The 22,578-nt window shown below is 39.7% G+C and overlaps 2 protein-coding genes across 3 annotated transcripts in view; both read left to right on the top strand.

Moving 5' to 3' along the window:
- The window catches only part of zbtb11 (zinc finger and BTB domain containing 11), a 505,104-nt gene that overhangs the window by 280,885 nt on the left and 201,641 nt on the right, over positions 1 to 22,578 (top strand). The window lies entirely within an intron of this gene.
- bcl6aa (BCL6A transcription repressor a) lies at positions 6,569 to 22,267 on the top strand. 2 transcript variants are annotated; one of them, XM_033991953.2, is made up of 10 exons: positions 6,569 to 7,197; positions 14,851 to 14,928; positions 17,821 to 17,992; positions 18,074 to 18,295; positions 18,389 to 19,306; positions 19,469 to 19,641; positions 19,724 to 19,891; positions 20,059 to 20,189; positions 20,696 to 20,833; positions 21,014 to 22,267. In XM_033991953.2, the coding sequence occupies exons 1-10, from the start codon at positions 7,170 to 7,172 to the stop codon at positions 21,152 to 21,154; spliced, it is 2,169 nt and encodes a 722-aa protein (XP_033847844.1). In that variant the 5' UTR covers positions 6,569 to 7,169; the 3' UTR covers positions 21,155 to 22,267. The 2 variants fall into 2 exon arrangements, with proteins under 2 accessions (XP_033847844.1, XP_033847845.1); XM_033991954.1 differs by lacking the exons at positions 6,569 to 7,197; positions 14,851 to 14,928 and adding an exon at positions 16,102 to 16,162.

Below are 22,578 nucleotides of genomic sequence, written 5' to 3'. Positions count from 1 at the left end.
TGTTTTAGCATGTAAATATGTATTAAAGTGGCAGACAGTGCAATCCCTGCCTGAAGCTACGGATTGGAAAGTTGAGCTGGAATGATCTACTTTGAAGCTGCATGTAAATCAGCAGGATATTGTTGTTGTATCCTCAGATCTGTTTTATGGGTTTATCATTTGCCGTCTTTGATTTTTCAATAAACATTATTATTGACTTGTGAATATAAACGATGTACTTGCAAGGGACACCCAACAAAAGGTAATCAAATACTGAGATCCCATCAACCAAAGCACCCACAAATTATTACAGCATACTTGGATTTGAAGATATGAGTGGAGTTATTTCAGTTAGTTTCCTTTTGAGCAAATACTTAACAGGATTTTGCCACGTTGTCAGACAAATCGACACTATATAGAGTTAAAACGATTGAATGAGGTTCAGGTGCAGGACCACACCTCAACATCTTACTGCTCCTCTCCAGTGAACCACAGCTCATCTCAACCAGACCTCTATTTACCTAGAAGCCCGATTTATACAAGCCTATTGCAACAACACTGTTTGTCTCCACTCTCTTGAACGCTGCTGCTCGGGTCCTGACTAAAACCAGGAAGTACTTCACACATGTGTCCTGTGCTCAGGTCTCTGCACTGGCTCCTGTGGCTCAGAGAATAGACTTTAAAGCATTTAAAGGAAATATCTCCAACATGTTAGTGCCATATGAACCATCATGCACTTTGAGGACTTCAGGGACCGGCCTCCTGCTGCTCCCAGAGTCAGGATTAAACATGGAGAATCAGCGTTTCAGTTTCCTGTCTTCCTGAAGATGTGAGACAGGCCTCTACTTTGACAATGTTTAAATCCAGGCTCAAAACAGTTCTGTTTATCTGCATATGACTGAAAGGTTTTTATTTTGCATTCTCTTGTTAAGAGTTAAGAGTGTTGTTATTGTTATGATTTTTTTGTTGTTGTTGTTGTTGTTGTTTGTATTGTAATTTTAATGTCTTTCTTATTCTGTAAAGCACTTTGAATTACTTTGTGAATAGTGCTGTACAAATAAACTTGCCTTGCCTTTACCTGCCTCTTGTTTTAATTCTTTATGGTTCACTAATTGTGAATAGGCTATTGAGAGTTATAGTAATATGAATATGAATATAATAATCTGAAGTTTTATGCCATTTTAATTACAAAGCCACAACACAAACTCACAAACAAAAAAGTGACTCAAAAGTGACTTCCATGACAATGTGTCATAATACAATTATCAAGGATTATAACAAATTCAACATTTACAGTATATTTGGGTCACAGAGGAAGGATTAACATGTAATATTGGGACTGTAATCCCATATTACAACATTCAGCTCAAATAATTCAACTCCCAATAAATGTAAGTAAACTCAAATACATATCAAGGATAAAAAAATCTAAAAATATTTGCCTTAATAACACATGGCTATAGATTCATTTGCTGAAGTAACAGGTTCAGACAGCCTTGACAAATCCAACAGCATGCACACAGTGTACCCGGCAAATCATTATATAAACACGACTACCCTTGAAAGTCACCAAAGAAATTGGACATTCAGTCTCTAGACTTACCTTGAAAATTTAAAAACAGCCCATCATTATAATACCATTTGTTCTGCAATAACTACTGAACACAGTTTTTATGTTCAAAGAGCGGCAAAAGAAATGACTCGCTACTCCATCTAGTGGTACAAAAATATAACTAGAGGAAGTATGTGTGAGGGAAGGACTAGAGCATTTTGTTCTGATTGATCCAGGATAATGGGAGGAGACCGATACAATCACATCACTGCTTCAATCACATCAACACGTGAGGAAATAAGCCCAATTCTATAACCTGTTGTACAACTTAAGTGTGAACTACTGCAGAGTAGCACCCCTAAAAATACATATCACTGAAATGGAGTCGTCAGAGGACACACTTTTATGTAAACAGAAGGAGTGGCATGTTCACATTACAACACAAGGGTGGTAACTGTAACTGTGTTGTGACTGTACTGTGCTAGACAGCTACAGGAGCTAATGACTGTGGTTAGCATGTCCGTGAAACCTCATGATAGATTTGAACACACAGTTTTCTTGAATAAAGGGTGTGTGCATGGCATTATAACACTTGAGCATACAGTATATTTTGTTCACACTAGAGAAATTGTAAAAACATGAGTTATAGTCTGCAGTAGTGGTGGTTGTTAGTGGTTTCACATTGAAGAAAGTTATGATGTTAAGAGCTAGCTGCTCCTATTGATTACAATGAATTTACATGGAAATATTTAAAAGAATGATTCAGCAATACTGAGCCTGATCATTTGAATTAGTGACTACACCCAAGAACTCACTTTGTCACAACATAAATGTAGGTTTAACAAAATGTGTTCATTATTGGCCAATAGAATGTTGTGATGACAAAGGAAACCCTGCAATATATATATAGTCTAAAAAAGCAACTTTCAGACCCCGGGTTTGACATGGTATTTTTTAAATCTTACATATTTAACCGGGAGTCAGATTTTTTATTTAAGATTTTTATAGCATTCAGTAAGCACAGAGAAACAGGCGGAGATAGGAGGTAGGTCAAAACTGATATTTTATGACGACTCAAACCTCAAATTAAAGACAATATATCATATTCAAACATGCATGAATCAACCAAAATAGAACTTTGAGTCTTTATGTAACACCACTATTAAAATGGTTAAATGCTCATAAAATTCGATCAAATTTAATAACAATATGTCTCCATTCATTTATTTGTATCATATCCTTTTGACTGTGAACTCAAAACTCAAATGTCCATGCGCATATTTCAGAATATCCCAGCATGTCTCAGCATTTCCATCAAACTGACCATGACACAGACGCTATATAGAACACAGGTCAACAGCATGACAAAGCTGCTGGCTTGACCGCTTGACCGATCCAGTCCGTGCTTGTCTCAGAAGGTGATTTTTTCATAGCTCCATTATAAATACCACCAGCTAATGCAAACCATGAGATGAGGCTCTTGTGACCTTTATTAGAGCTGATATGACGCACAATGCAAAATACTGATTCTCCGATTTACATGATACAGACTGAAATACAAACAAGGAAGGACACTCCTGCAGTTTACAGTTTCTCAAATGCTACCGTACACACATCTATGGAGTAGTGATCATTTTCAAATCAATTAATAGATGGATTCCTTCCTGGCTCTATATTAGGTATCAAATGAAATGTGCATTGGTCGTATACACATTGCTTTCTTTTTTCAGTTGCTACATTCGCATACATGGCAGCCAATATATCTACGATGATCCATCTAACCCCTACTACCAATCACATCTTCACACACCACATAGTCAAGTTGGGTGAAGTGTCTTGCTCAGCTGCACAACAGCAGGATGCATCGGTTGGAGATGGGATCAAACTGGCGACCCTTGTGTGTGTTGCCGACTCTCAAGCCCCAGAGACACTAAGATGTCTCATGCTGGACCAGGTAAAACTCACTAGATTCATTACGTTCCCATTGGTCATAATATTATGGCTGATTAGTGCATAGGAAAATAAGATGCATTTATAACTTTTTAGCAACTGAAATACACCAACCCCTAAATGGGACATAAACATCAACAAACCAGGCCTTTTAGAGAATTTGCTTGATCCGCTTTTTGTTAATTTGGTGCAAGATGGAATCACATCAGATGACAGACTAATCCCAAATGATTATGAACATTAGAAACATCAGCATGTTCAACGATTTGGCCTGCAGCCCCAGTATAAGGATCATATGGATTACATGTGGACCCCGGCGCTTTTTAAGGCTTGGACGCAGCATTGACCACTGTAGAGCAAAGACCCAAATATCTCTGAAATGGTGCTAACATCCTCTTACAGGACTTGGACAGTACAGGAAAATGACCAGGTTTTAACTCCTATGACTAGAGAATTTCTAAGACTGCTAAAGAGAGCATATTCAAAGGAGTATTCATGTTAGAAATGGAAGAAAAAAGAAAAAAATGATCAAGATGGAAAAAAAAGTCAAAAAAGGAAACAAGAAAGAGAATGAAAAAGAAGAAAATGAAAAAAGGCTGAAAAATAAGACAAAAAAGAAGCAAAAAAGAAATGTTGTTTATTGAACGTATTTATCTTGCATTTATTCTATTTTAGGTATTTCTATAACTCAACAAAATATAAATAGAAAAGCATGCAATCTTACTATGAGCATGTTCTCCTCTCCACAGGTCTGACCTGTCACTTGTCCTGTTGGTGACACAGAGTCAGAGAAGTTAAATGTCACACTGCAGAACAGACATGCAGGCTCCCTACCAGAAAATGTACACATGTATAGACAACAATAACTGTGTCGGCTATCCACAACTACAGTATTTTCTCAAATCTATTAAAATTTTGTGTTCTGAATTCATTACTGGGCTGTACAGGGGAATCTGAAATCTTTTTCCTTCTCTCTCTCATTTCCATCGAAACAAATCCTCACCCTTTATTTAAATGACTCTAAAAGGTATCCAGTTGGCATTGACCTGTTGTTGGCTCTTGTATGTGTGTCAGTCCTGAGTTTAATCCAGCTCTGGTTTATCCCGGAATCACGTCGGAATCGCGTTGGGATCAGGGTGGGATGAGGCGGATGGGAGCAGCTCACCACTCATTTACCATCCCACAGCTCGGATTGTTCCCATGCAGCGCTTTATGCTCAAATACCATGGAAATGTTGGACTAATTTGGCTTTAGTGGGATTGGATATTAGTCCACTCATCCTCAGTGGATTATCCCAGCATGGTGTTGAACATACTGTCAAAGGGCTATCTATGCTAATGTTTAGCAACAGCGGTCAAGCCTTTCCTATTTATTAATTTAATGCTTAACAATGTATCTATGTCCATTTCAGATGTTTCTTTCACTTTGTGTTTGGGTTAAGGGCACAATGTCAGGTTACCAGTGCGTCGGTATGCATATGTGATACATTTCAACTTGTGCCTCTATAACAGTAGTTTTGCAACATGTTTTTTATTTTTATTAAAGCCCCATCATGTAACCTAATAAAACAGACAAAAATAAAAGCATGTTTTTGATGAGGGCTGCTTGTCTCTAAGGACATTTTTAATCTGGCTATAATCGTTCCACAGTATGCCATAAAACGTATCTATCCACATAGAGAATGTTCTGAAACATCATTTTGACTTTCTATTTCGGGAGGATCCTGCAGGTGGCATTCCACACCCACAAAGTTTCATAGTGATGTTTTAAACTGAGAAATATAATTAAAACTATATTTTATAACACTTCACTGTGAAAATCTTTGGAAAAATCCATGTTTCTTGTATGTTTTTTGTTTCTATCCATAAATCCATATTACTGGGTCTGGTGTGGGAAAAACATGCTTGGAAGCAAACTGCCAAAGGCTTCAAGGCAAATACTTAACAATTAGACCATAAAATGTCTGTGGCAGCACCACTCATTCAACTTGATCCTATGTTTATAATACCAGTGCATGGTTTTTTTTTGACTCTGACTATCTTGTAGTAAACTTGAACAATAGGAGCTTATGTGTGTACTTCTGAACAGGATTCCTCTGTGACATTATGTGTCAAAGCCTCAAGCACATTTCCAATACACTCAACAATAATTCTCTAATTATAATTCTTCAAATTAACCAGAACATTCCATGCTTAACCTGTTTGAATCCGTAGAGAAAGTTGGCGTGAGGTAAATGTGTTTAGTCAAGTTCCCTGGTCCTGCCTTTTATTCTACAATGGATTTATTGGACTAAATACAATTCCTATGACAAAGCAATATCTTCTTTTCAAAACCATGTAAGAGCTCACATTTCAACAGAATGTTCTAAAAATATAACATTTAATATAGAAAACCACCAGTTTCCTATGGCTTACATAAAAGTTCATCAATAACATGTAAATACATGCAAATTCAATATAAATGAGTGTAATTTGTGGACAATCAGATTAAACGGACTGCTTAAATTCTTTCTGCGTAGAGTGTGCATATTCTCTGGAAGCATCTATTTCCATCATCAATATAACAATAGGAGAATCCCCAAGCAAGATATTCCTGACAAGGTTGCACTGAAAGATGTGTCCAAAAATCCAAACTTGTGTACTTTAACTGTATATACTATGGTCATCTGATGGTTTTGTAAGCCTACTTTAAGCCCTGCAAGTACTGATCTTTTAACACAATGACGTCTAAATCCAACTCCTGCCGTTATGTAAATTCTTGTACTTCCAACAGAGCACTCCTAATTTTGCCAATGCAGCCACCCGTACCTCCACACCCTCCCGCAGCCTCCACCCGCCCCTGTTTGACCTTCCCATTGGCCACTAGAACAGTTTGGGGCAACATCTGGCGTGACGCAATCACCCCACCAGTTATAAAGAGCAATATCTGTGTATATCGTCCCAAAGGATTGAGTTAAGCTTAGGTAGATTAATGCCCGTCTGCCTCCTGAACACTCAAATGTTTGTAATATAAAAAGCTGTGTTGGTAAAACAATGTGTCAGACCTGGATATAAAAAAGTCTCTGGCAGATGGCTTATATGGGTGGTTCCTTGTCCGCGGCAACACTAGTCCTCACCCTACCCCTTTAACAGGATTTTCTAATGAATTATGTATATATAGTAAACTGGGATTATTTTTTTTTCTAATCTGGTCCTATTCCAAAACAGGAGTTGCAGCTGGTAGTATTCGTGGAAACTGGAACGGTAGACAGTGGCGACACAATCAATGGACAGCGTCATTGCATAGAACTGTGCAACTAAACCAGATGCCCTGTGGACCAGTGGCGTGATACGAAGCGTGCTCATTTGACTTGACTGGCTACATCCTCGCCTGTGCATCTCATCCCAGCTCGTACGAAGACGCGATCCATGCAAGCAAGCAGCTATAAGAAAGACAGAAGGAAGACATCGGTGCCCTTTAACATCCGAGAGAAGCTTCGACCCGCGAGCCTAATCTGCCAGTTCAAAATCAGGCGTAAACAGAAATCTTAAAACATTTACTGACTGTGTCTCGAAGCAGCAACATTGCGGAGGAGAAACGAAGGAAAAAAGCTGATATTTTAGAGACTTTTGATTGTTTTGGAAGAAGATTTGCAAAGGCCTACTCGCACCTTCCATTGACTGAAGGTTGAAGAAGTACACATCCCAGCATGCCTCACTCCTTTCAGCAGAAAAAAGGTAAGTGTCCCACCTATTTGTTGACGTAAGCGCAGTACAGTCATCTTTTTTAAAACAATAATTGATCCATTTATTAGTGAATAGATTTCCCACTCTCTACAAAGTCTATTATTAGAATTGAATCAAGTAGAAGTGAAATCAAGTAGTAAAAATATGCAGTGACGTGTTGACTGATATTTTATGAATGAGTTCACGGTTTATGACTTTTCATATTCAGTAGTTGTCATTTGGTCATCTATGAGACTAAAATAAAACCTGGCTTTTTTTTTTTTTGCTTTTTTTTAAACTACTGAATGTCTTTCTTCTCATTTTTTTGTGTTTGTCTTAAAAGATAAAAACAGAAAATAGTGCATTAAAATAATCCAAAAGGACTTGCACCACTGAACAACAAATCTGCTACAGTTTGAAGTCAGCAAGCATGGAGATTGACATTTCAAGACAAAGGGCACTGTCCCCGATAAAATAACTGTAATCTGATAAACAAATGAACTATTACAGACGATCAAGAATATGCGTTATGAGTGTCAGTATGTAAAACAGACTACACCCACTGTCAGAGAGTGACTGGCAGCCTACTCACCATTTGAAATATTTATCTTATTCTAGAGGCCTGGGTTAACAACTGTGGATCTTAACTTGAGCAATTAATAAAATTTGTATTGACATTGAGTCATATCTAATCGTCAGTGATCAAATTCAGTCAGTAAAACATGTGGTTTGGAAGAAATTTGACTACATTTTATGCCACTAAAAAGTCTGATTAAAGTCGATTAAAAGTCTATCTTGTTTATAATTATGAAATCCAAGCTGAAAGCAATTTTAATTTTGTTTTTGAAAAGAAAAAAAAATGAATAGAAAATGTTTATGTGTCAGGTTGAGACAAAATGGGCAAAGCATCTCTTTGCTGTAACTTTTTCTTAACCTAATGTACAAATTTGTTCGTTTTCATAATCACTTTAGTAGCAATAAGTAGCAGTAAAGATGCAGTCCTTTATTTTTTAAGTTTTTTGGACAGGACAGTGTAGCTTAAAATGAGGGTGAAGAGTGGGGAGGGCATTCAGCGAATCGTCAGCTCTGGGATGGATGTGGTGAGTACAGCCAGATGCTATACAACAATAGATTTAAAACTTTTACACAGTGATATATTATGGTTTTCTTTATAGTTTTATGTTTTAATATCAGTCTGACCTCCGACATACCAAATTTTGCTTCGTCTTTTAACACTTTGAACGTTTTTGAAGAGGATCCGTGGGCACAAAAGCTACAAGGGCAATATCAATTTGCCTATCAGACGCCTTTTCAGCAGAAGCACGCAGTTCTTTGAGCCTCAGCATCTACTGCATGTGGTGACAAGTGCATGCAAAGCGGAGGCAATCGTGCACAGTTTATCTCTGCTAGTGATGGAGCAGATAACAGTCAAATGAACGTGATAGCAGGATTTTTGAACACGGGGTTGTCTCTTCCACCTGCTCTCTCAACTCAAAACATACAGATTCAATAAATAACATAAATCCATTATTATAAACTTGCATATTAAAGATACGCATGAATAAAGATGCATTTGGTTGTATGTTTCTAGTAAATAAACAGTGGGCGGATTTATCTAAAAGTTCAAATGCATCAATAATGTATGGCTCCATGTGTGGGTGCTGCAAAATTATCATAATAAACCAAGAATAAAACACACTGGATTTCCGGATAGATCTTAAAAATATAGAATTGCCGTCTGGATAGATCCCTGTGCAGACCATTACTGTTATGTCATTGGGCAAGACACAGTATGAATCAATGACGTCAGCTCGTGAGGACTCGTCTAACCAGTTCTACAAACCATACCAGCGGTTGCTATTGGAACAAGTCACCTCCTTTGACCTCTCAGAAGGACAGTAGTAACATTGAAAAACAGTTATACACTTTAATTGGTTCATAGGCCGCAATAAGATCCAATTAGAAGTGAATGGAAAAGTACAGAGGCGGTTTGCTGTGTGAAATGTCAGGGCTAAACCAGTTGCAAATAGACACTGACTGCAGCCTGTTTACATAATATGATAACAGTATTAGAATGCTACATACTAATCTTGACTCGGTTAGCAATGGGACATTCCATTTGTGTAGCGCTGCAGCTATCAGTGGCGAATACTGATTTTAGGTTTGGTTTATTGAGATTATGTGATTATCTCCTGTTAAATCCTGCTTTAGTTTCGGCTAAGTCCTGGTTTAGACATGGTTTTGTTCTCAGTTTTGTTCTAGTTTACTCTTTCTCAGTAACACTTTATAATAACTACACCTTACGTAGTATTAATAAAGCATGAATATAGACTTAGTTCAAACCCTAAGCCTGAATCAAAGTGTTTGTTCATGTTTTTGTAAGGTATAGTATAACTTCTCTATAAGCAACTCAACCATTGCAGGCTGTAGCTGGACCGCCAAATATTTTTAGGTGTTATCTAACATTTGAGTATCAGTAACTTGGATACCCAGAGCTGGCGTGTCCTCGTCTCACCCTACTTCTGTTTACAGTAGTCACCATACAATTCCCAGTGGTAATATAATACTCTTATGTAGTCCTGTGAAACTCTGTGTTGGCTTTGTTTCTTTATTTCACAGCTAAAAACTCAACAATGTCCCGATTATGTCCATGCACCAGTGAAATGTTATCTAAAGGCTGGATCAAGCATGTTACCAAAGCAAGTACAGTATGGGTGGTTACGGGACAGGTCGTCTGAGGTCACGTCACAGTACACAAAACCGGCTAGGCAAAAATAAAAACAAACACACCGGATCAAGTTCCACTGTAAGGTGTGGATTCTCAGGGAGTACATAAACATACTCGATACACAATGTACAAGCTGGACATGTTATTCCTTTGCCTAAAATCTTCCCTAGTATAACTCAGTCAGATCTGTGGAGAGGCTCAGGACAAAAACACGAGTGTAAATGTAATGGAATCCATCAAACTCAAGACAAACAGGAGATAGAATACTGTTTTTGATAATAGGTACAGTGTTATAATGTTCTTTACGGGGTGCTATTGGCCAAAACAACCCAAACAGTAACCTTTTCCCTATCAGCTTAGGTCACGATCAAGGTTATTCAAAGGTCATGAGTTTACACACATGGACTAAATCAGATTGAGCTTCTAATCAGTGGAAAAGTTGCACAGAATTGAAATAACTTGTTGCGTTAATGTTTTTTAATAAGTTTGCGTGCATCAGCTAATGTAAAATGACTGCATATTGCCCCATAGTATATTATCTATTGCTAATGCTACTGTAAACTATAATATTTCTGTATTAGACAAAGCCCTCCTCAATATATGTGGACTTGGGTCTTACTCATAATATAGTTTACACTGGCTTTTGTTGCTATGTTTTACTTACGGCCCCACGCTGCGTTAAACTACTGATGGTGTTATATATCCAACACTGACAATACACAATTTATACTGAGTAGAGATTGTTCATACTATTTAAATCAGTGTTAAGAGACTGCTTTTGTTATTAAATACAGAAATGTGCTTTGAATTTAATCAAAGAAGAAGTTGTCCTAAATTTAAAATCTGAAAATCTCTTTGAACTTTTGGGCTCGTATCCCTGGACACACTCAAAAGAAAACAGACAGAACTTTTTCCAGATGATATTCAACTTAGGATGCTCTCAGCCAGGCACAGGCACTGCCCACTCACCAGCAGATGGCACCACGGCAGAAGTCTGTGCACCTTGGTATGCATGGAAAATTCCACATACTTGGATTGTGCCGTGTGCATTCCTGGCCCTGTGCTTTGGCCTTGAGAACCTCCTAAATCTACATGCTTTGATTCCTCCAAATTGGCATTCAGCGCGCCTCTGCTCCGGCTCTAACCTTAGCATGTAGTGTGCACCGGCAGAATGGTGAACTCAAGGTTACCCACACAGGCCCCGGACTCAGAGTTGCGCTGAAACTTAGTTGTGTGGGTGAATGTGGAAGTCCAAGGATCTGACCACCTCTGTACCCGCTCAAAGCACCTGCTAAACGCCTCTTTTGGAGATGAGAGGAGGCCTTTGATTCGCTGTTCCTTGGTGTCTTTAACCTTGTCAAAGAGGATGAAAGCAGACTGAGCAGAAGCGCAGACTGACACAGGACGTCAGGAGCGCGCTCACTTCTTATCGCTTAATTAGAACAGAAACGATGCGTGACCTATTTTTACGTCCACGCGACGTAACCTATTTAGACCTAGCGTTTTAAAACTCACTAGATCTTAAATGATTGTTCTTTCAGCGTTTTTCCTTCAGGGGTTGCCTCAGCATCTGCCTGTTAATGTACAGTGCCTCAGCATTTGACATCTTTGTTATAATTATATTATGCATATATTCTCTAATAGTTACACATTTTACTGCCTCAATATACAAATACTTTCCCAATATTTATTTTCATTGATGGCCTTTTATAAATGGATGGGAAATGCACAGGGATGATGAGCTCATTTGAACAGACACTTCTTCCTATATTACACTAAATTGACTCTTGTGAGGTTTAAACTGTTGGTACATCCTCAAAACACCAGAGTTGTGTTTAGTTTCACTCACACATGTTTGAATATCTCTTTATTATTAGTCTGTCTAAATCTACAAAGCTTTTTTTTTTTACCTTTTGTTCAGTAGATTGTCTGTTCCATGGCTCAAATCATTCAAATGATTCTCGTGCAGGTTTATGGAGCACTTCCTGTATTACCACATGACATCTCAGGGTTTGTGTGTTAAACATGTGTGAAACAAAACACAACTCTGGGTATGTTTTTGATGAGGAAACAACATTATGACATATTAGAAAATAGCATAATATGGGCTGTCTAAACATTTTGTACAAAGCTGTTTTACTACAAACATGAAATTAGCTGTGAAACAAAACTGTACGTTAGAAGGCTGTAAAACGTGATCGGTCATTCCAGTGATTTGCTTGGGATTGGTTTGACTTCAGGTGCCCTTCCAGAAACAATTCTGTCCATTTATCCAGGCCTGGGACTAGCACCTGTACACTGGTCTGCTTCTGGTTAGATTAACTGTATTTTCTTTAATTGGTTGTGTTAATTAAACATACTGTAGTATTTCCATGACAAAGATACTAGAGGAAAGAGTATAAAAGGACATGGAAGCAGCCATTTGTATTGACACACTGCAGCGCTGTTACAGTTAAAGCGCTGATTGTATTTGACAAAAGGGAACTTTGTTGTGGCCAAAAAAAGAGCAATGCTTCTGGGCTGTGCAGAGTTAAAAAAGTGAAACTTAACAATATGAAAAGAATTCCTTTTAAAGAAAGGAACTAAAAAGACCTCTGTAGCTAAGAGCATTATCTGTTTGGTGTTACAGCCTGGTTGCATCATGCCGCTCAGAACAAAACTCCACACTCACATCTTTGCTGACAATGAACACTGAAGTTGGCAGAAATTTGCTGTGAAATGAGACAAAAGTGTGCAGTTTATGGAGAAAAAAGTGAGGCAACCTCCGGGCCGCAGGCTGCAGTCAGTGGGCATCTCTATTCAGTGACCCATAGAGCAGACAGGAGCAGAGAGGAGCTGATGATACGGACATGTTCCACAGTCTGTCACCAGAGGAGTGGGGTTTTACACAGAACAGCTGTTTCAACCTGCTGCAGCTTCTTTGTCCACATCCTAAGTATAGTTTTGTTTCAACGCAAATGTGAATTAAAAGGTCACAGGGAGAAGGCGGGAATGTGAGGGTGCATTCACACTCGCACATAAACCACATCAAAACTGGAACTAAACTGGGAACCTGGACTAGAACAGAACCACATCAGCTCTACATCTGGACTAAACTGTGTTCAAACAGTCTTTCTATATAAAGGGGATAAGAATCGATATTTGGGCAACATTGTTCACAAGAAAAAAGATGTTATTCTTAAAATGAAGCAACATTGACCAGTTGCTCTGATGTACTTTTGTGATATGTTTTTTGCTTTGCTTTTTTAACACACCATACTGGGATTTTATGTTAATATTTTTACATGAATGTTCATTTAATTATGATGCAATGTAGTGCATTTATCCTCCCTTACTTTTTAGGTTTACTTCATGTTGACAGAGAAGGCATTGAACTTTGTACTGGTATCAGATGTATGTTGATAGGTCCAAAGATTGTTGCGACATTAACCATAAACCAGATCAGAAAACAAGATTCTAGATGCAGGTCTACCTAAACATCATCTCATTTAGTTTAGTATATTGTAAGGAGACCACATGATCAGAACCTATTTAAAAGACACTTTATTATGCACCTTTTGCTTTCTATCACCATATTGATACGATCAGACTCCTCTCTATATGTCCCCTTTAACTGGGTCACTTTATTTTTCACGTTGAAATGGTTAGGAGTAAAAGTTTGCCAAGGATTTGCGGTAATTATCTTGTTCTTCTATAGCACTGGCACAGCATGGGGGCCTGGTAAATTACACATCCCCTCTTCTAACTACTGTATATGCTTTACTGCCGTGCATTATGCATAAGTGTGCTGCCTTCAACATCCCCCAAGTGGATTGAAATAAAGTTGACGCGGCTCTTTGTTTGGGAGGCTGGTTTTATTTGGCATTGCTGATTCGGAGATTGCTGTGAAAAGGAACATGTGTCTTAATTATTTTGGAGTTTTTGTGTTCCCCGTTGGATTGTACACACCTGGAGTGTTTTGAGAGGGAGGCAAGAGTGGAATGGGCGGATGCTGCTAGCGAGATCCACTGGGAAAAGAAAGTGTCGTCATATAATGGGTTAAAAACAACATAACAAGGGAGAGCTGATTCATTTGTAAGGCTGTCCATAGGTTCAGAGTAACTGAATTAGCATGCTAGAAAACAACATAAGCTGGTTTATCATGGAGTGAGTAATTCTTATGAGTACAGTACATTTCATTTGAGCACAGTCAATTTTTGCAACTTAATTTCATTACATTTACAGTTTGTCCTTCACCCAGTTTTTCAATTAAGTCCTAACAATTTTTACGTAAAACAAACATTTATAGCAAGAAAATTGCTTCAGTAAATGTAAATTTGGTTTAGAGTTTTGATTCAAAGAGGTGCTTTGACCTGTGGCTACATAAAAAATGTGTAGTCTATTTGATACAACAGACCAGCTATTTTAAAACTACAACATTGTATTAAACTATACCAAATAATAATAATAATCATTTCCCTATATAAGGCCCATATGTTATTAATAAAGTGTATTGGTAGGGAAAGGCTTTGCAATGTTGAAATCAAATGTAATGTCTAAAATGTAGTCATTAAGTTAAAAAATAAACTACAAACTAGGGTATATGGTAAAAGAAGTTAAAGATTAAACATGATTTTAAATGCAGATTGTGCAAGTTTGAAGGTGTATTGTGTAAAAAGCTTTTGGAATTTTGAAAAGAAAGGTAAAATGTTAACAAACGTAGTCATTAAGTCAAAACATATAAATGTATGGTGATGTAAAAATGTAAATATGATTTAAAAAGGCAAAGTTTGCACTTTGCAGAGATTCAGCAAGCACAAATATTTACTTAAGAAAAATGTGGTTTCAAATTTCCTCTTTCTGTTGTTGAAGTGGGAATTTCTGTCACATTAAAAATACATCTTAAATTTGCATGTTTTAGTTTAAATCTGTTGATAAAAAACTTGTGTGTATTTCAGGTCAACAGATGCTGCTTGTTCCGGGAGTGAGAAAAGGGGAATCCGTTCTCTGGAATCACCACAAGCAGAGTTTCCAAGGTGAGCTCTGACGGTAACTGCACAGCCCTACATACAGAAATGAATGCAACTTTTTCACTTGTGGTCACATCATTTATTCAAACAGATAGAGCATTAAGCAGCAGTGAGTGAACATGTACAAGAGGCCCCTGTCTGTCTACAAGCAAATAATAATAATAATAATAATAATAATAACTCCCCACAAGCAACTGTACAAAATATATATGCTAAAAATATGCTCCTATAAATATATCATTAAATAAGCAACTACTATTTATGCATGATAATAACAATGTTGTACTTGACTCCAAGCCAAAGTTTAAAGTAATAGATAACTGTAAATACATAAAATACAAGGCTTAAGTGGACTGAATTAAAAGTGTTATAGACGTAGATCAGAAAACTCAAAAAGAGTCCCCTTCATTTAATAGAAAAAATATATATACTATGCAACACAATTTTCAATAATAATAAAAAAACAAACTATGTGCCCAGGTCCTCCGTGGAGCCTGACTCTGAATCCAATGTAATGTCAATGTTATAAAGATGTAAAAAAGACAGGCCAATTAAAAGGCAAACTGAACTGATTTTGTGGCAATTCTTCCACGAGGACAGATTAACTCTTTACCTAACGCATCACTTGTTGCAGCATTCACAGATTCATGTCCACAAACCCGCCGTGCGTCGCAGCGCTCCTGAGTAAAGTCCGGTACCGCCGTGGCTCTGCGCGCAGCTCATAGAGACGCGGAGAAGCAGCAGTCTGCTCGCCCTGTCCGTGTGCGCGCTGGACTGCGCGGCTGTGCGTAAAACAGGGGCAGATACGGCAGTCCACGGTCTATGGTCCATTGCCATAGAATATGAATTAGTTCTGAGAATTTCAGGGGGCGGGTTCAAGAGTGTGTGACGTCTGCACGGGCTGTCGTACTGTGTCTGTGGACGCGACCAAATATGGGGGGACCCAGAGTATCCATTGACACATTTTTGTATTATTTTACTTAATAAATATCGTTTATCCAAAAACACATTTTTTAATAAGTCGTTACTTACGCAGTAAAAGACTTGGTTGGCGGCTAAAGTCAATCTAAACTCTGAAAGAAGAAGTTGTTTGAGCTGTGACGGAGTAAACTCTCTCTCCCCTGCACAGAGAAAGTGGTACGGTCTCAGGCTCAAATTCCGAGAATTGAGCTGGTCTGATTCTTAGAACTGGGGTTCTTAGAAGTGGTGATGCAAGAAGTTTCTAGGAAAGCGCTACCAGGTGATTTTTAAATTCCTTTTTTCATGTAATTTGGCGCGAAGTTGTTAACTACTATGTAGAGGTTTTATTTTAGACGTGGATATTTTTTTTGATTTGTGCCGTTTGGAATGCTTGAGTGTGGGGCTGTGTGAGCGCATCTGTAGTGTGTTGAACTCTGGAGCGGTCGCTCTGACAGGCGGCTCTGACAGACAGTGTCCCGGCTCTGCCCCGGCTCTGCCCCGGCTCTGCCCCGGCTCTGCCCCGGCTCTGCGCTGGAGGAGCTGCGGGACAGCAGCCTCCTTCTGCCGCAGACTGTCATCCGCGGCGTGTTACTGTGTAATCACTGCTCTGGTGTGGCTGAACATCGGTGAATAAAATGTGAGCTGCGTAAAGCCCGTGCGCTCGTGTGAGGAGCCTGGTGTGGAGGTGTTTACAGGTTCATCGCGGCTTCCTGTATTTGTTTGTGTGAAGGCCACTGTGTTCAGGGCACACAGAGGAGGCGCGCTGTCACAACTTTGTTGGCAGCATGGCAGCCTCGGGTCCGGGTTATTTTTGCTTCACGGTCGCTGCAGCGGTAATGTGCTCTAATGGAGCGCAAAGACAGCGCCAAACAAAAGCCTGCTGTTGCCGTGACAGTGCAGCGTAATGTGTGTGTTAAGGGACTGTTTTCCGCGGCAGACTTCAGGACACGTCCTCTCTGTGATGAGCGCTGCCTACACCTCAGCCGCGCGCTGTCAGGGGCCACACGGCTGAAACGTGGGTTTGTGCGAAGTCAGTGTTGTGCACTTCATATATTTATTGCGTTGATTATCATCAGTGCTATTGTCTTGGCCATTTTCAGCTGTTAGTGTGAATAGTCGTCTTTGCTACAGCCTGATTTTGAAGAGTTTGCTGAGGGTGACCTGACAGAGGGCGTCACGGTGATGAGCGTAAAGTGCGCGCTTATTTTCGGACGTGTCCCGCACAGAACTCAGTCTGTGTTCATGAAAGTAGCGCGCTCGTGTGAATCTAAGTACATCGTGAGTTTACAAAACATTCCCATAAAGTCATTGACCTAGAAATGGCATCATACAGTGGCAAAGTTAAACAGAGCGGGCAGAGCTCCAAACACGCGCCTGTCACTGGGTTTGTGCGCGAGAACAGAGTTTGAAGTGTCTGTCGAAATTTAAAGTTAGAACATTTATTGAGTTTGAAGAGCAGATCCTTTGGTTTGGATTACGTAGAAATTCTTAATAGATATTATTAAGCTATAATGACTTTAATAATTACATATATTGCTCCACGAGGTTTGTGCTCCGGACTTACAGATAGTAAAGCTTTAAATTAGAACTCTTAAATATTATATATTATTATATTGACTCAATATTATTTTAAAATTATTTTTGTTTTTATTTTCTATTCCAATAAAAATATTGGTGTCTTTTGATATGTTCTGTTATGAGTTTGGTAGAAAAAAGTCATGTTTGAGTCGCGGTGTAATTTGCCAGATGATCTTTTCGAAACTCAGCTGTGGTTTGTGAAAAAGTGAGACGGACGCGCGCATTGTAATTTTTTAAGCAATGGCGCCGCCTTCTGGCCAAATGTTTTGTTGGTCCAACATAAATAGTTTTGGAGACTCAGGACACTTGGTGTTGGTGATTTGGCCTGACACATAACTACAGTGGTGCTCTTCTTTGCAGGACTAGACAAAATGGCCTGTGTAGCCGACAGCTGCATTCAGTTCACACGCCATGCCAGCGACGTGCTGCTCAACCTGAACCGAATGCGCAGCAGAGACATCCTCACGGATGTTACCATCCTGGTCAGCAGGCAGCAGTTTCGCGCTCACAAGAATGTGCTCATGGCTTGCAGGTGTGTCTCGGTTTAACTCAAATCCCTAAACGTGTCTTTTAGCTTTATTGACTCACCTTTGTACTGTTTGTGTGCCTGCAGCGGGCTGTTCTACTCCATCTTCACTGACTCACACAAGTGCAGCCTCAGTGCCATCAGCCTGGACCCTAAGGTGGACCCTGAGGGCTTTGCCATCCTGCTGGAGTTCATGTACACGTCTCGCCTCAGTCTCAAGGAGAGTCTGATCATGGCCATCCTGAACACTGCCGTATATCTGCAGATGGACCACGTTGTAGACACCTGCCACAGATTCATTAAGACCAGGTCAGTGTACACATCATCTATGTTCCACATGAAGTGTAGTATAGTGCATTAAAATGGCATTTCACCCTCCTATCTGCGTGTCTCTGTCTGCAGCGACCCAGCCAAGCTGCCCAGGGACGAGTTTTTGGTGAGCCCTCTGGTGCTGCCTCAGGACGTCCATGCGTTCCGACCTCATGAAGTGGTGGACAGTTTGCACAGCCGCGTGGCTCCGTTCAGGGACAGTAGACCCTATAGCTCTCACATGTTCAATGGGGTCACAACTCCCTCTAACTATCATCTCTACGGCCAGTTCCCTATGCCTGGGTTTCCCTTCCCACTCTGTAAGCTCACTGATGCCAAAAATGCTTTTGCGGACCTTTCAAGGAGCGGACTGCATCACAAGCATTGTGTTCCCCACGACAGCACTTTTAGGGCTGACTACAGCCGAGCGCTGGGCTCCGGGATAATCCACCCCAGCACCTATGCACCGCGAGAGGAGGAGCTACGCAAAGATAGCCATGACATGAGCCAGTCCATTGGTCTAAGCTCCAGGAAACGTGCTTTTCCGCTGCTCGGCCTGGAGCACCCGAAAGAGTCGTCCAAAGATCACGCTGCAGCAGAGGAGGAGCTGCTCCATCAGCACTACCCCATGGGCATCTCTTCAGGGCGGAAGAGCCTCCTGAGCAGCCCCCAGAGCCCACTCAAATCGGACTGTCAGCCCAACTCTCCCACAGAGTCCAGCAGCAGCAAAAATGCCAGTTTGTCCCAGAGCACTGCGCAGTCCCCACAAAACGCACAGGACCCCAAAGCACGCAACTGGAAGAAGTACAAGTTCATTGTGTTGAATCAAAGTGCCAAGGAAGAGGAGGTGGGGCTTCAGGATGCAGGGCTGAGCTCACCTCAGCGCCATGCTCTGCAGCCGTACCTTCACCAAAATGACTCAGAGAGTTTGGAGCCTCAGAACAAGAGCAGTGAACACAGTGAAGAGCTACCAGCTCCACAAGCCAGCCGCCTCAACAACATCATCAGCAGGTGAGCTGTGTGCACCACAGTCCTCTGAGCATGTTTGTGTCCTGTGGGGAAACAAAACCTGCTTCACTGTCGTCTTTATTGTCCCATAGAATATAGAGTAATATCAGTTTGATTCATTTTAAGCATTAAGTAAGTCACCTCACACCTGTCTCTTGTGTGCAGTGCTCTGGAGGGGTCTCTGAGGAGCGGGGACACGCAGCACTTCCTGTCCCGCCTCAACTGTTCATCGTGTGGGTCACAGTCGCCGCGGCACTCGGAGGTCTGTCCTAATCCCACTGCTCGCCTCACGGAGGAGATGGCTGAGCTGCACTCAGAGTACTCCGACTCCAGCTGTGGTGAGTTTGTCATAGTAGCACATTATTACTGTAAAAGTATAAATCATATCTCAAATTATGGTACTTTCACTTCCCTAAACAGAAAATGGCACATTCTTCTGTAATGAATGTGACTCAAAGTTTGCCGAAGATGAGGCTCTGAAACAGCATATGCTGCAGGTGCACAGCGACAAACCATACAAGTGTGACCGCTGCCAGGCTGCCTTCCGCTACAAGGGCAACCTCGCCAGTCACAAGACCGTGCACACAGGTACACACTGGCTTTAAAACACTGTTACGTACAATTCTGATCTACCTTCTATTTACTCTCATTTTCAACTATGGGCAGTTTAGAATGTTGTTGTTGAATGTCATGTGAACAAAGCCAGTATGAAACATGCATTTATTAATGTGCCCTTTATGTTTGGTTTTCTCCAGGTGAGAAACCATACAGGTGTAATATCTGTGGTGCTCAGTTCAACAGACCAGCCAACCTCAAGACGCACACTCGCATTCACTCAGGCGAGAAACCCTACAAATGCGAGACATGTGGAGCGCGCTTTGTACAGGTAACACTACAACAGTGAGCAGAATATTAGAATCACATGATCTATAAACACATTATTCAGATGTAGATGAGAAGTAACCAGTACATTTACTTCAGCAACATTTTGAGTGAATGGTACTTCTCTGAAGTAATGCTTTTTATGTAGTTACTCCCTCTTTAGTTAGTCAATGTTTACAATAATGTATTTTTAAATACCAAACCTTGCTTTCATAAATGTTATGGTGTTTCCCAAATGACATGCTCTATGCCTTGGAAATGCCAGAAATTGTGCATTATTTTTATTTTGTCTGTTAGATTACATTCACTCTAAATTATAAATTTGATGTTTTTTGCCAAATACATTTAAACTTATTACTTGTGTATTAAAGGGAACACTGTTTATTTTTCTTGAGTAATATTTTAAATTAATAGTACTAACTGTGGTACAATTAAGTCTTCTCTACCCAGCTCTGTCATACATAAATCATTGGTAATAACTTGTTTTTTTAATAACTTGTTTTTGTGTAGGTGGCTCATCTTCGGGCCCATGTCCTGATCCACACTGGAGAGAAGCCGTACCCTTGTGAAATCTGCGGGACTCGTTTCCGACACCTCCAGACACTCAAGAGCCATCTGCGCATCCACACCGGAGAGAAGCCCTACCATGTGAGTTCAACTCTGCAGTTATTTACACATGTTATAGTTGTTTTGTGATTAATAGAATTTAGGGCTATGTTTGTGATTGTGTAACAAGTGGCCATCTGACTTCAGTTTAAACGGATGCAGGCATTTAATTAATTTATATTTGTTTGCTTAATTAACATGTGACGATCTTGTCCATTTCAGTGTGAGAAATGTAACCTGCATTTCCGCCACAAGAGTCAGCTGCGTCTGCATTTGCGACAGAAACACGGAGCCATCACCAACACAAAGATCCAGTACAGGATGTCCACAGACATACCCACGGATCTGACTAAATCGTGTTGAGAAACGAGAAGGATAAAAAACTTTGCAACAGGCAATCTTGACCTTGGCATTTAAATACCCAAACTTTGTACAATCATCCAAAATTGTAGTGCCACACTGTGTTTATTAGACAATTAAATTGGCCATGTTTGCCACTCTAAACGGGTTACCACTACATGTGAACGTAGAGCCACTGAAGGCATTTTTGTCACTTTATTGTTTGTAAAGATTTAAATATATATGTATGTATGTTGGAGTGTTTCTAAGCTTTGAAGGTACATATATAAAGCTTTATTTTGTTGAAGGCTGGAATGTAAAGAAGCCGTCTTTTTGAAAATACAGTATTTTATATCAGAGAACTTACTTTTCTGAAAGTATTAAATTCAAGTGACGGGTGGTACATATATTTTAAGATATCTGAATTTCCGGCTGTACAGAATCGTCTCTACTTTTTATGTAGATGTACATATTGCACCATGTCAAGTTGCCATTCTCATGTGGGAGGAAAAACAATCAAATGAGCTCAACATATCAGATGACTGCTGCTGTCTAGATATGCATGAGGTACTTCTGTTGCTAGTTAAACATGAATTAGGCAACAGCATAAATATTGTGACATATTGTGTAACTATATCCCGGGTTGCTCTCTGCTGGCAGAGCCAATCTGTGACTTTGGTGTTTAATGCATTTCAAGGTACTGCCTTGGTAAGACCAAGAAAATATTTTGCTTCAAATGTATTTGTACAGATGTGACCTTTGTTTAAATGTTTGTTTGTTTATCATAAGTGGAAGTTTACAGTTTTGGTTATTGTTCTAGCGCCTACAGTAAAGTTGTGTAAGTGTCAAGGTTTTGGTTTGTACATACACTGTGTATTCAATGTGCCTTTCTCTATGGTGACCGAACTCCTCTCCATTCAACTGTTTAGACTCAAGGATGCTACGTGTCCTACATCCCTTTGTGTGTGTGTCATTAAGTGTACATAGATTTTTAACGCTAGTTACCAACCTTCTAACAAGCAAATGCATCATTGTAAATGACCAGGACTTGTTTTGGATTGGGCTTTTTTAAACTGCATTAAAGTAACTGTACGTTTAATGTATGAATGTAAAATAAAGTTATTGGATTTATATGTATTAATATGACTGCATGGCATTTTGTATAAAACTATTCTTTGGTGACATGTTCTTAGGCTTCTAACCACAGGCTACAGCCCATGTCTCTGGTTAGGCTTCAAAGGATGTTGCAGAGATAGACATTTGGTAGGTGTATGAAAGAATACAAGTATGAAAATAACCTCAGAGTTTTCTTTAATATTTCTAAGTCTTAATGGTATCATCTTTTAAAAATGGTGTGAATATGGGAAATCAGGGCCAGTACATTGCAGCAAACTAGCAATTTTAGCAGATTACCAGCCAAACAACGGAAGCTTATTAAAACAAAGTAT

The sequence above is a fragment of the Periophthalmus magnuspinnatus genome, chromosome 4, assembly GCF_009829125.3.
Source record: "Periophthalmus magnuspinnatus isolate fPerMag1 chromosome 4, fPerMag1.2.pri, whole genome shotgun sequence".
NCBI lineage: Eukaryota > Metazoa > Chordata > Actinopteri > Gobiiformes > Gobiidae > Periophthalmus > Periophthalmus magnuspinnatus.
Note: the sequence above shows the minus strand (reverse complement) of the source record. Positions and strands in the feature narration are given on the sequence as shown.

Bases quoted from the DNA above. Each gene is read 5' to 3' on its own strand.
- bcl6aa (XM_033991953.2), top strand. From the start codon at position 7,170: ATGCCTCACTCCTTTCAGCAGAAAAAAG. The intron at 18,296-18,388 runs GTCAGTGTACAC...CTCTGTCTGCAG, and splicing joins CACAGATTCATTAAGACCAG to CGACCCAGCCAAGCTGCCCA. The intron at 20,190-20,695 runs GTAACACTACAA...GTTTTTGTGTAG, and splicing joins GTGGAGCGCGCTTTGTACAG to GTGGCTCATCTTCGGGCCCA.